This window comes from Xiphophorus maculatus, chromosome 10 (assembly GCF_002775205.1).
Source record: "Xiphophorus maculatus strain JP 163 A chromosome 10, X_maculatus-5.0-male, whole genome shotgun sequence".
Classification (NCBI taxonomy): Eukaryota; Metazoa; Chordata; class Actinopteri; order Cyprinodontiformes; family Poeciliidae; genus Xiphophorus; species Xiphophorus maculatus.
Window position 1 is genome coordinate 19,180,141 of NC_036452.1, and position 14,640 is coordinate 19,194,780.

A 14,640-nucleotide genomic window follows, 5' to 3' on the forward strand; every position below is an offset into this window, starting at 1 on the left:
CCTGCTCTCTTAAGCCTTATATTGGCGTTTTTTATGATGTATGGTTGTGGCTTATATAAGAGCTGGATTTATTGCTCTGTAAATGTTTATGATTGTGGCAGGGTTTAAAATATGAACACTAACTGGAATTTTTCTCTTTTTTTTTTTTTTACCTGTCTTTGAGCTTTTCACGGCTAATTACATATTATCAAGCATTCCACAGAGATTAAAGAGACAAATCCTATCGTGGCTTAGGAAACGGGTCAAAGCAGGTACTTATTCAACCAACCTCTCTGCTGTCATTAAATAGGAATACAATTAAAGGACTGAACATGACTGAGAACCTTGTATGAAAACTACTCAGAAAAGACAGCCTGATTCTGAAAGGTGAGCATCCATAGAGTCAAAAGTATTTCAATAGCAACCGCTAAGCTACGGTAGCGATAAGCTCTCTACTTTGCTTTTTAAGCTGTTTTATGCTGTATTTCCTTACTGAAATGACAGCATCCAGTCTTCAAAGCTTTTTTGAGATGCATACAGAAGCAGACACAACGGCACCAAAGCAAGCATCCAAAAGAAATGGTTTGATTTAGCCCAACCTGGGATGCTGTACAGTCATATTCAGTCAATTTTTCATTTTTCAGGTTGACAATTTTTACAACTGACAACCTCTAGGCAGGTATTAAACTTTCTTTTTATTAAGTATGTGTTCATATAGGATTAATTCCGAGATTTTAGACACAAAACCACACATTTATTTTTTTTTTAGCATTTTGTACATTTTGAAAATGGATGTTTTACAGCCTGTATATTTATTTTTTCAATGATTTTATTATTATTATTATTATTATTTCGAGTGAAATCAGATTTTATTTTTCTGAGATTTTAGGTTTTGTTGTCATTTTTATGGGTATGACGCAATATCCTAATTTTAAATGTCTGGTTTTATTGATTGTAAGTGTAAAGTCATCATAATCAGCGCAAATAAAAACTTTAAAACAACCATCTGTATAATCTGTACAATGTGTTTCACTTAGAGATAAAGTTACTGAAATAAATGGACTTAATGCTATTCTAATTTTCTGAACGATCTGTATCCATGGTTAGTGTTGGGATACAGTTCAAGATGACAGACTGCTTGGTGCTTCATCTCTGCCTCATTTTACTATTACATTTTTTGTAAAGCTACTTACAGAGGGTCAAGTTGTTAAAATATGTTCTGTGCTACTTTGCTAACATTTTTGTAAAATGTGAACAAGAGAAAACTTATCTAGAATACTAGAAAGGCCAGAAGCAGGCCACTCAGAGGCAGGAAAGGAGATTTGTATTTGGGTAGCTAACTAGCTATCGATTATGGTTTCCTAGAACGGTCAACAAAATGCAAAAACCATAATAGAGGTCATGCTAAAACGGAAGTTATGCTAGCTTGCTAGCACAGCTGTTTTAACATGACTTCTATTGATTCTTCTGGCCTAAACCTTACATGCTAACATGGAGGCGCTTTGAAATACCGTTTCAAACAACATTTGGATATTTTTCTTTCTGCCTGTTGCCAGTTTGCCAGTACTGAATATACTCAGGTTTCTGTAAGAGAGTATGTAGGCTGCCATGACAGCCCGCTGCTTCTGCTATGAATTAGTTTTTATATCAGAAAATAAAATATACTGACCGTTTGATAAGCTCTTCCAAACCACTCCTCATCTTCTCCACCTCTCCTAAGCTGTCTGTAGTAGATCTGCTGTCAGCATCCAGCTTCCTCCTGGCCTTCTCAGGCTCGCCACGCTGAAGCCGCTCCAGCTGGAACTCCAACTGGGAAACAGGTAAGAAGATACAAGTGTACACAACAATCAACGGTTCAGTTCGTACTTTTGGTTTTAAGGTTGGTTCTCTTAAGAGGGCTGGCGTTGAATGCTGCAGGCAGCTGGATTTGGGCTTTGGTTTTTCCTCCACTGCCAGTGACTTTTATTTTAGCTTGATGTTATTGCCGTTGAAAAATGCTGTTTGCATTGGGGTTTGTTTTGATAATTAATGTTACTAATTAAATTTTAGGTCAGTCTTCCTGCACATATCTAATCTAGGTCTTTGTGACCAAGATGCTGAACCAGAGGCTGATAGAAAAGAAAGCCGACCGCCGAACTATTGTATCTTGTTTCATCTCAGGAGCTGAATATATCACTCCACCCCGAGATGTTGGATGTCAGAAAATGTAGACTTACATGTTCGGCTTGCAACTGCAGCTTGGTTTTCTCTTTGGTCAGCAGGTTGACTTTGTCCTCCTCCAGCTGCAGATCCTCAATCGCTTGCTGTTAGATAGAAACAATTTGTCTGAGCCTGGGCTGCACATGTTCCTAAACCTTTAATTCATCACATGGCTTCACATCCGTCTGTGGGCAACGCCACAGCTTTGGAAACACTGGAGTAGCTTCTTTGCAAAGAGCATGTCAAATGTGGCCATCTCCTGTTTGAGCTACGGCCATCTGATTTCTTTTTATCTTGCTACATGAAGTCATTATTCGCTAAAGCCCTGAAATTGTCAGAAGGTGTTCATTGGCACGAAGAAGCAATTTTCCCCTTGCAGATTTTTTGTGTCACATTAATGTTTCACATATTCAAGCAAATGCTAATTTAAGGCAAAGACAACTTAAGCAAAATGAAAATGCACTTTAACAGGACAGTTTCAGGCTGAAACTAAAATCCAAAACTGATGGCCGGACATTCTATCTCAGGAGTTTCCATCTCAGAGCAGAATCCATGGTTTCATCGATTACAGGGTGTGCTCACTGTTTTGATAAAACGGAAATGGGCAGATCCGTGGAAGTCCAAACTTGTAGAGTTAGGAAGAAGTTGTTTGTCCGTTTTTTGTTATCCAGGTGTACTAAGGACAAGGTTGTAAGCTTCACGAATTCGTCTGACTCTTTACTTCCTCTGCATCTTTGTTAAATCCCACCAGCCAAGGTTTCATTGACATTGAAGCTAATGGCTAAAAATGGCCATTAACTCCGAGAAGACTGTCAGAGTAGAAGTGAGCCAAGAACAGTGGTAGAGAGCAGAATAAACACACAAAAACATGCACGGTACAAGGGAGCGACGTACAAAGGCTACTGGAAAGTTCTCTCCACTCGCATTAAAAAAGATCATTTCTAGATGCCGAGTCAGATTTTATTTAAAGTCAATAGCTGACCCCAATAATATGGCGGCAAACTCTCAACTCTGAAGCCCTGCCAATGCTTTGAAGCCCACCAGCCTGACGATCCGTTGAAAGTACGTCGTCCAGAAGGGGAAAACCTGTTTGGAATTTGAACAGCTCCTCCTTGTGTCACATTCAGTGTTATTGATTTGGCTGTGGGGTCGGGGTTAGAAGATCGGATATGACGGCTAACATTTACACAATGAACCAAAGCACACCCAAGAGTGGCAGGTTCTTAGAACGTAGGGCTCTGAGGAGGCTGTTGGGTCATTTTCCCAGGCCTGACTTGAAGAACGGTTTCAGTTTTTAGTTCAGTTTGTGCATTTGATGAATGTTAAGAGTTGTCTGACCCATGATAAACCAGTCAGGTGTGTGTTTAGAGCCAGTTACCTGTTGAAATGTCAGATTATACCAGAGCTAGAAACTAACTGAACAACCATGGCCGAGATCTTCAAACACAAGACATTTTTACCGTAGTTTTTCGTGTATGGAGTGTCTCAAAAACATTTCTGTGGACATCATGGCCAACCTAGAGGTGTCAGTCTCAGGGACTGTCGCTGAGGGTAAATATTTCTTGAATCCACAACAGGTGAAAGACATGACAACACCTGATACACACACAACATAAAGCGCGCCTCCTCAATCCTCACCTGGCTAAGCTCCACCAAATGTTCCTTCTCCCTCTGGAGTTTCTGCACGGCCTCGTCCCTCTGCAGTACCTGCTCGGTCAGCTTCCTCACCTCGCCGTCTGACAGCTACAAACAAAACGACAAATGCTGAACTGTGGAACCGGTAAGTACCCGGTTTCATCAGAGAAACCGATTTCCATAGTTTTGGCATTTTTCCAACAGACGTCGAAGTTTCCTCTCGGAGGATTAGACACTAATTCTAGCTGAAGACACACTTATGGGCTGAGATAAACACTGGTACAGAAGCGATACGTTTTACTATTATCTACAAAACAGAAGCGTTTGCTCTTTCGCTCAACTGGATCAAACACATTCAGTAATAAATGAAAATTGCAATAAATTTCTTACAATAAATTTCTTGCCATGATAAGAATTTTGATTTATTTACTTTCACAATAAATTACAAATAATGTTTAGAACAAACAAAAAACACTGTCCATATTGTCTGGATTGTTATTTTTAATGTTTGTTTCACGAGAGTATCGATAAATATCAATACTTTTGAAAATATGATTAAATGCAGTAATTGTGTGTATTTTAACGAGACAAATCCCACTTCTTTATGTGACTGGTAGCTTATTTTACAGCTGTAGTTGCTGTACAATTCAGCCACAGCCATACAGAAACCTAAAAAAGAAGAAATAAATAGTTTGTATCGTCCGTATCACAATATTACCACAAAGTATCGTGATAATATCACCCATCACTACATCAGATTTAAGTGATTCACTGATGAACCCAGATGATTACAGATGCTGTATGAAATAATGTCTGAGATTAAATCAGGATAAGTTTTTTCTTTTCACAGCAAGTAGAAATAATTTTGGTACTCCTCACCGATCTAAGGAGAAAAAAAATCTTCTTTAACCCAGAACTGAAACTGATCTAAGTAGATTCCCGTGCGCCCCAGCAGCTCTACAGCGTCCACCCCAACCACCGTTCACGCACATTTTGAGAACGCACCGGCACACCTGAACAAAAGATAGCATCTTAATCCCTTTATTCGCCGCAAATAAACAGATTAAGGCTTCGGTGAGAGGGCTGTAACGGAGATGGCAGAGTAGCCTCTGGCATCGGCGTTTGACCACAGGAGACGGGATTTGGTTACGGCCTTTAGAAACCTGCCAACTTCGAGGGAAGCGACGCAAGTTGGCCGCGAGGCGTTTTTACTGTGATCTGAAATTTACAGCACAGCTGTAGGTTAAAGAGGGACAGACTGTGGCATGAATATCTGCGGCGTAATTGGTAATTAAAAGCCCAACATGTGGTCAAACATGTGGTGGTGCAAAGTTATACGTTTCAGGATCTTTGCGTCTTTTGCGGTGAAGTGGTTTGAGCGAGTTTGTGTTTCGTCTTGTGTGTTTTCTCCTTGGAGCAGGAGGTTATGCCTCACAAACTTTTTCCATGCTTGACATGCTTCAGCCGCAAACTTTAATGTGTTTCGTTGGCATTTAGTGCGTCGGCTGGGTGGATGGTGACGCAACCTGTCATGTTTCACCGATGTTTTCCATCCAAAATTAATCACATTTTAGATTTAAAATGATATTGATCCAGCCAGTTATATTCGTTCTAATAGATAGTGAGATGTGTCTCTTGGAAGACAATAAAACGGTGCAACAAGAAGTATCAGTTTTGAAATGATTACATGATTTTATTTACGTTTTATCATTAATAATACGTCTCAATAAGCAATGGGAAAACCATTTCTTGGATTACACACAAAAAAAACTAACAAAAAAAGCTACCTTTCTCAAAATTTCTTAAGAGCTGCTTGAAAGTTTCTTCAGATATTCTGTAGCTTTACATACATTTGGTGATTTGTGAAAAAGCATAACTGCACTTCCATTCTGTGAAACTCTGCAGCTCCTCCAGAGTCGCTGCTCCTAGAGGACTGAAAACATACAAACACCACATTTTTTTTCTACACAAAGTTTAGAAAACCATGTATTACTTGCACTTGAACTATTTGTTTAAACACGATGCTTCGTCTTGGTCTATCACATAAACTGAGGTAGTGCAGATCTTGCTTCATAAAAAGCTGCCCCAGAAGGCTCTTTTGGTGTCATAAAGTTGTGTTTTTAAAATTACCTTTATGCTTAAAATGACTTGAAAAAACTAAAGGTGATTCATTATTAATATTAGAAATGTCAAGAATGAGGATTTTTGGCAGTAGAATATAAGAAAATGTATTTAGGATCTGCCTAAAACGTACTGTATGTTTTTGTTTTTAATATTATTTAAAACTACAGTATGTAACTTTAATTTAAAAAAAAAAAAGTTTTTTTTGTTATTTTTACATATTTGTTAAAATTGTCACCATGTAGTGACAATTTAATATGAGACAGGTAACCTTTGAAAATATCAATATTCTTCGTCCTCGTCCTCCTCCTCCCTGGGTTGCACCGCTCCGGACCAAAAACAACCAATCAGAGCCAGGAGGCGGGTCTTAGCGCTGTCGATCAGCCTCAGCTACTCACTGCTAAATGTAATCCTGGATGTAAGTAAATACAAACTTTATTTATCATCACTAATTGAACTAATTGATTCCAAATTGGTATTATAGGTGGAACAAAAAGATAAACCAAAAAAAAAAAAAAAAAAAAGCTTCTTATGGCGCCGATGCTCTACCTGTTTGTCCCGCTCGGCCACGGTCAGGGCGCTGTCCAGATCGTCCAGGTCTCGTCTGAGGCTGCCGCACTCCGCCTCCAGCCTGTCCCGGTGGAGGACCAGCGTTGCCGAGCAGGCCTCCTCCTCCTCCAGGCGGTCCGAGAGGTCCGACAGCTGGCGCTCCAGCTCCCGCCGGGCCTCCTCCAGCTGGGTGCAGCGCTGCTCGGACGCCTGGACGTTCTCCTGCTCCTACGGCCGGACAAACATCGATTCAGGCCGGGAATCATACAAGCGTGATTTTGTATGAAATTGTTGTCCACTCTCTACTGTCTTTGTAAACATTTTTTGTTCCCCAAAGCCCTAAGAGCTGATGAACCGGTTGAGGAGAATGAGGGAGGTCCTTGGGAAGAAAAAATAAATGTCTCAATTAATAAAAAGCACAAGAGATTAACGGTTAATATGAGAGGATTAGGGAAATAAAGGAGAGCCGGGCACACACCAACAGATTTATTTCAGACAAAGCTCTCGCTGCAGGTTATGCCACAAGACTAAACATATCCACCTTCAACTCAGAAGAAAACTTTGCTTTGTTATTTTGCTTTTCGCATAGATAAAAGGTAAAGGGCAGGACAATGGCCGCCAGATCTGACCGGATCAGCAAGTTTTTTCTGAGCACCAGCTGCCATATGGGTGAAAGGGTCCAGAAGTGAGAGCTTACTCTACTGAACTGGGCTTCATTATGGGCCTGTCATCACGATCAACCTGTGCAGGATGAGCTTTGGAACCACAAGTTTTGATGGATTCTACTACAGTGCAGAGATGTCCAAACGTTTTGCCCTGTGGGCAAAAATGGCCAAGTTGGAAGTATTAACAGGCTTAAAAATCTATTTTATGGTCCTTTTTTCAAAAGTAAATTTAGCATATTTTTTTCTTTTAGTTATTAAACTAAACATGCAATAAGCTCATGAATTGAACAAAGAGGTGTAATTTCAAAATAATATTGAACTGACAATTAAAAATGGTTTTCGCGTTTCCTAAATTTTCTGAGCTGTGCGTTCGTTCTAGAATACCGGCAGCGTAATCAGAAAAGCCTTACCACCGTTAAATCTCTGCCTTAGCTTCTCCAAATGTCTGAATTTCACTGATTTCTACGAGTATTCAGTCTCTTTTCGGAGTCAGCCCAGCTGCTTCTTAGAAAGGAGCTTGGAAACTGCAGCTCTAAGGAGGAGCTGAGTCTCAAAGGCGGAGCTATGTCCACCCAGGTGTTTTTACACAGCCGAATGGTTGCCACGGGAGATTAAAGGATTTCTCAGACATGCGTGAAAGAATCAAAGCAACGCTCGAAATATGTTTATGATGAGCGAATAACATCATAACATGTAATCGATTTTACATCATACTGCAATTTTAAGACTAAAAATGTCTCCTTTTTCTACCGCAGTAAGTACATATTCTCGGGATATTCTCAACAATCCTTAATGTGTGTGATACCCACAGCTGCCAGTCTGTGCTCCAGGGTGGTGCTGTAGCCATCCCAGTCCAGGTCATCAGGTTCTGGTTCTGCTCCAAGATCCACTTTAGTCCCATTGGCTTCCTCAGAGTCATTAAGGAGGGAGTGGCATTTTTTACTTTTCCCTCTAGACGTCATCTCAGCAAACCGTCACGCGGTATCACGTCCTTTTTTTGTTTTTTTTTGGTAGATTTTGCCCGTTCCACGGTGCTGGAGCTTATCTGACAGAATCACTTTCCCTCCTCTTCCCCCTGACTTGTGTGCAGCTGCTCTGAGTCTTCCAGGTGGGTTTGAGTTGGATCACTTTCAGTCCCTTGAGGTGCTCCTGGTAAATCCTCTTTCTCATTTCACTCTTTCTTTGCTTTGATCCTCTTCTTCTGCAAGGTCTTATTTAACTCAAAATCAAACGTTTGTGTTTCGTTTCAGAATGCGCTGGAATCCCGACTTTCCTCTGCATCCCGTCGTCGGTTCTCCACTGAAAGTAGCCTTTGTGCAGTCCACCCTTGCAATGTTTCACTGCATTATGCATTTCTCTGTCTTCTACAGTCTCCTCCTCCAGAAACAGGTGGCTTTCTACGGCTTGCTGAGAAGGGAGGGAGGGAGGAAGAAGGGGTGGTGGTCCGCAGGTATCCCTCCGAATGGGAGTGGCCGGTCAGAGGAAAAGCGTGTAGCGTTGAGCTATGTGACCACAGGAACTCTGCACTCACCGTACGAGCCGTAAAAGCCAGGAACACAAGAGCAGAACACGAATGCAGAGTAAGAATGCATTTTTTTCTTCTTCCCCCGGTTATAATTGACATAAATGTCTTCTGGGCACATGCCCACACAGTCGCCCACAATGCCACGGCCTTCATCTTAGCAAGAACAACTAGGCGTATTGTGCCTCAACCCAAGCGTGGCTGTTTTTTTTTTTTTTTGTATGAAGTCACAGAGACTCTCAAAAACTAGACCAAGCGTTTCTCTATCTACGTCAACATCAGTTGGGGTCATGAGGTGAAGATGAATGCTGCCGGTAGCCCCGACAATTTCAAGTAAACTTATGAGGTTTGCACAGGCCGGATCAAAGAAATAAAAGCTATTGAGTGTTAAGTAGAGTGTTTTGAAAATTCAAAGTAAAATGCTTAACGGGGGTTAAAAAAAAATTAAATCCACAGCGTCCGGATGCAGAAAAATCTAACTTTGCTCAAAGGAATGAATCTAAAGATGCTGCCAATGCCAAGAGAACCTTTATGCAACCCAACGGGACCAAACAATAGAAACAAAAATGCTTTTCTAAGAATGCATTTTGCTTTCTGCAATTATGTGGCCCAGGCTCTTGTCCTTTACTCCCAACTATATCTTTAGACTCCGGTCTTGCTCGGGCCATGGGCCAGAGAGAAGCCGTCATGTCCAACACCAACATATCTGACAAGCAGCCTGGCAATGAATCATGTAGAAGAATGTGCCCAAGTCAAGTCTGTGAGCCTGGAAGGCAAGAGACACTAAGTCCATTTTCCTTGTAGCATGCGCGACAGTCTTTCAGCCGTAGTCATTCATTAATCAGAAAATCCCACTACCTGTTCATTACAGAATTACATGGTAGAGACGACGTCCTAAGAACGAAGCCCCTCTTCTGCGTTTAATTACTACGTTTGGCTCAGCGGCGCCTCATCCAACCCATATTCATGTAGTGTGTCAGGATTTTGATATATTGTCTCCATGAAGGAGAAAGCCTGGAATTTAGCTGCTTGTAGTCTTTCAACATCCTCACAGCAGATGAGTGATGAACCCAGAGGCTAACGTTGGTTTAGCTGTCAGATGCCTTCATTGGACGATATAGCAGAGCTTTGTGAACGTGACTAAACCTCATTATAACACAAACAGTCAAGGCTGACTTTATTTAAAGCTTTAAATACACAATGACAATGAAGATATCAAACCGTAGCACATACAAATACTTAAGATTCTACCTTTTACACATTTTTAATGTTTGTTTTTTTACCATTGAAAACAATGGCTAGCGCCTTAGCTGGTCTGTTACAGTTAAGGTCTTGACATAACCTTTCACTTCGGTGTACACAGGGTTACCCCCAGCGGTCTATAAGCCTAGTGGGCCACCAGGCTAAGTGTTATATGTTTATTTTAAATAGGGTTTTTATACACCAGTAACAGTGATGGTAAGGACAGATTAAGCTATGTTTATAGTTGACGCGTTGAACTGGGCACCAGGAGTTGCGCACCAGTCGCATCATCCCTGCACCTGCCCACGCACCTCTGAGTTGTTGTAACTTTAAAAAAAAATTTTTAACACAAAAACACAGTGGGCCACTGGTGAACTACCCTGTCATCGGCTTTGGTGGGTTTTCTGGGGTAAATTCTGGAATGTGAGCCATTTGGAGCTCGCAGACAACAACTACAACCCTAATCACACCATTTTAGCTTAGTTAAAGAAACATTGACCACTCAGGCATCCACATTTATCACTAGACCCACTCATAAGAGCAGGCTGTTCATTAACATGATGACTGCAATGATGTTGAACTATCGTCTTAGCATATTGACACTTTGCTTCATTTCTCGTAAATCTGCGATGTTAGCTTCACCAAACGTAAGCTAATTGTCAAAAAATTTTGATTTTTAGGTTTTATAAACTATATCAAACCTTTCTGTAAATTTCAACGTCTGTCTACATCAGTTGAAATATAAGTCTGGAGTTATCAGGAAAGGTTATCTGATTCGCGAGACATGCTAGTTCGAGAAAAGGGAGTTAGCGTTTGGTCCAAAAGATTTTTAGCTCACTGTGTTAGCTTTAATCTTTTTTGTAGCTGGACCAGCTACCAGAGCCTTCTCGCAGAAAACCACAGCAGAGTTCTGGGGAAAGCCTCAGACATGCAGATGTTTGAAAGCAGAAATCTCTAGTTTAAGTAACCAGGAGTTAGCCGTACGTTTAGCATGTCTGCGAAAAAGCAAATCAAAGGAATGTCAAGTCTGTCTGACCTAATGGGGCACACGTACATCAAGGTTGATTAGCAGGCAGGAATTTCTCCTGTCCCGGATGAAAAACGTCTGAGGTGTCCCTGCAGCTTCGGCGGGTGAAGACTAATGAAAAACAGGATAGATTTCCAATGGAAAACTGGAAGGCTTCCTTACACACCACAGCGGCACTAAATAGCTCTGACATGGGGTCACATTTCTCAGTCAGATCGGAGGGCTGCATGAAATGAATTATGCTGGCTGATCCGTCTCCTCCACAGATTAATGTCATTATTTATGGCTGGCTAATCTAAGCAGAGAGGAAAAACATGCTGGGAGCCAGCGCACACCTGGTTAGTTGCAATAGAAAAAGCTACATTTCTGGGAGAAAAAAAACTACAACAATTTCTGTCCATTGCAGATTAACCAACCGTGACTTAATGAACAAATTGACTTTACAGACATTGTCTAGGATTGTTTTTTTTAAATATATATATATACAGTATATACTGTACATATTAAAGAGCACTGACCCAGTTGTCAAACCCAGACAGAAGTAAAATCCCAAATCAGAGGCCCAGTTCCTTGTTACAGCTGATGGTGAGTTAAATCGACTTCTGCTAAGCAATTCAGCTGGAGTAAAGATGAAATCCCGCGGGCCGGGAGCCTTTTCCACAAACACTGGCAGCAGCACAGCTGATCCATAGTTTCACACTAAATCTTCTGCACCCCAATGAAATTCACTCCGTCACACTCAAACGAACCACTATGCCATTACAGCAGAGGTTCTCTGGAGACACACTCGTTATTTTCCTCATAAATAACTTTTCAATAGGTTTTCAGTTTCTAAATCTTTAACGATATTGCGGTTGGTATAAAAAAGAAATAAAGATTTTTAACTTGTTTGGATGCTGAAAAGAAAAAAAAATGCAGGTTATGCTGATTGTCAAATATATTTGAAACCCTTAATTTTATTTATCTATTTATTATCATTTTTTTTTGACATTTTGTCAAATTACAAGCACAAATTCTTGGATATTTTATGTGACAGAGCAGAAAAAAACATTTTCATTTGGAGTTTACATCAAAAACACAAGAGGAAAGAAATTACACGGCATCTGAACCTAATTTGAAGTAAATATTTCTGCTGATTGTGTCTAGATTTGGGGGAAAAAAACATATATTTATACTGTAAGAGTTTGTAAAGAGATCAAGATAAATAAAAATACTACAATAATAATAGTAATAACAATAGAAATAATCATTTCTGAAAAAGTCTATTGGGAATATTAAACATTTGTTTAATCCCCTGCATTGAACCAATATGTCAAAACTATTAGCATTCATTTTTAACATGATGTAACACTGAAGTTACATCATTTTATTGTTCTTAGTGTGGACCAGTTAATGTGTGGATCCTCAGTTTATTTATTTTGAAAAAAATATGACGTTTATTTTCAACTGTTGGCAAAAAAAGATTTTCAATTGGTCATTGGTTAGTTTATAATACTTCGACAGCGATCTGCACTTTTAGAAATTGAGACTTTAATTATGAAAATTGTCTTTCGGCTTCATTTTGGAAGAGCAAATAATCTACCTAATGAAGTATTTTTATTTTGAACAGAGTGATTGATTTTCCATGCTTGGTTCAGACCCGTTAGAAACGCATTCTGTTGGACACGGTGGATCCCCAGTAATCGTGGAGATTAGGGACCACTGCTTTCAGAAAATAATTCAAATCTGCAAATACTTGAGACCTCCTAAAAAAAAAACCCTTTAACTGTTGATTTTAATAGCTGAAACACTAAATATACCTTAATACGCATCTACGATCTTCCGTATCTGTGCTTTTGGGGCGTTCAGCCAATCAGTGCCAAGGAAAATGTATCGCGCAAATACTAGCCAATATTGTGGGAAGTAGCGTTGCACGACTTATCTCAGATTTCTAAGCCACATTTCATTTTGAATATTTCAGATATGCTAAGCTTCCCACAAATACACTGAAGTTACATTCCATGGAAAAATCGGCAAAATGTTAAATCTGTGAATATTCAATGGTCCACTATAGTCAGTTTCATTGATAGTTGGTTCACTAGTTGGCTATGAAACAATTATTACCTGTGAATAAATAATCAAAATGCTCTAGAAAACAGAAGAAAAGCTTTACTTTGGTGGTTGAGTCAAGTCTAACTTTGAAAACCAAAAACCATCCTACTTATCATTTGTAGAGCACTGACTGTTCAAAGGTTGTATGATTAAAGAAAACTTAGAAATTTGAGGATCTAAAGCTTCACATGCTAACTCTTTTTTCTAAAATACAAAAGTTGAATACCTTTTTTTAGATTTTACAACCTACAGTGGGACTACTAGAAAATTACAGAAGCTGGAAAGGTAGTGGCCACAATCCTTTAAAATGTTATTTGTATCAAGAGAGGGAGGGAATGTGAGTTTGGTTGCAGCTCCTTTCTACCGTTTTCATTGGCAAAACAACACATTGCCTACCGACCTGATCACTGGGGTACAAATGACCATGAATGTGAGTCAAAGTGTAAAGCCAGTTGAGTAGTCATGGTTGTCTGGGTCTTTGTAAACGAAACGAAACAATCAATATTTGCTGCCAAATGAACTTGAATCCAAAAGGTGCTATGTCAAGGCCAATCCAGTGGTATACTGGTGCAGCCATGTTGGCATCAGCCCCAAGCTGTTCCCCTCAGAGTTGGTTGCATGAAGTTGTACAAAACATCTTTATGTACCGAGGCACTTAGAGTTCCTTTCAATTGAACTAATGGGGAAAGTAAAAGTACCGAGAACTTGCGCCACACTGTAAACACCTCTCCACCAGTCTTTGACTTGACACAGAAACATAGTGAGACCAGTGCCACTCTAATGGAAACTGTCAATCCCAGACTGGTTCACTGGGAGGAACACACAGTCCTCCAGAGTCTGATGTGGTTTACATTTCGACATCCAGCACTTTGCATACTAGTTTATCTAAGACTTGGATGCGGCAGGTTGATTGTGGAAACCTTTGCAGTGGCGTTCTCGAGCTAATCTGAAGGACATAATTGTTCCCAATCAATCAATGAATCAATCAAATTTTATTTGTATAGCACATTTCAGCAGCAAGGCATTTCAAAGTGCTTTACATCATTACAAACACAGAATCACAATGCAACATAGAATCAATCATTAAGTCAAGTTCCATCAATAAATTTGTAATTGATTACATTTCAAATACAATTCTAAACAGGTGGGTTTTTAGTTGAGATTTAAAAGAAGTCAGTGTTTCAGCTGTTTTACAGTTTTCTGGAAGTTTGTTCCAAATTTGTGGTGCATAGATGCTGAAAGCTGCTTCTCTTCGTTTGGCTCTGGTTCTGGGGATGCAGAGCAGAACCAGAACTGGAAGACCTGAGAGGTCTGGAAGGTTGATACAACAACAGCAGATCTTTAATGTATTGTGGTGCTAAAGCCGTTCAGTGATTTATAAACTAACAACAGTATTTTAAAGTCTATTCTTTGAGCTACAGGGAGCCAGTGGAGGGACTTTAAAACTGGTGTTATGTGCTCTATCTTCCTGGTTTTAGTGAGAACGCGAGCCAATAGCTTAAAATGTGTTATAATACAATGGTTATAAGTGAGGAAATCTCACAAGCTAACTTGTTACACCACACCGCTGTTTTTGTACAACGCTGACAAGAAAGTGTTTGGAACACCTG

General features: G+C 40.0%; 1 protein-coding gene across 2 annotated transcripts in view; it reads right to left on the minus strand.

The window, feature by feature from the left end:
- LOC102228143 (myosin-16-like) overlaps window positions 1-14,640 on the minus strand; it is a 52,400-nt gene that overhangs the window by 28,473 nt on the left and 9,287 nt on the right. The window contains exons 1-5 of one of the 2 annotated variants that reach the window (XM_023340754.1): window positions 7,958-8,710; window positions 6,484-6,711; window positions 3,817-3,921; window positions 2,196-2,282; window positions 1,649-1,788 (exon numbers count right to left, since the gene is read on the minus strand). In XM_023340754.1, the coding sequence (XP_023196522.1) occupies window positions 1,649-1,788; window positions 2,196-2,282; window positions 3,817-3,921; window positions 6,484-6,711; window positions 7,958-8,110 (713 nt within the window). In that variant the 5' untranslated portion in view covers window positions 8,111-8,710. Of the gene's footprint in view, window positions 1-1,648; window positions 1,789-2,195; window positions 2,283-3,816; window positions 3,922-6,483; window positions 6,712-7,957; window positions 8,711-14,640 lie in introns of those variants that run through there. The other variant, XM_023340755.1, reaches the window with a different exon arrangement.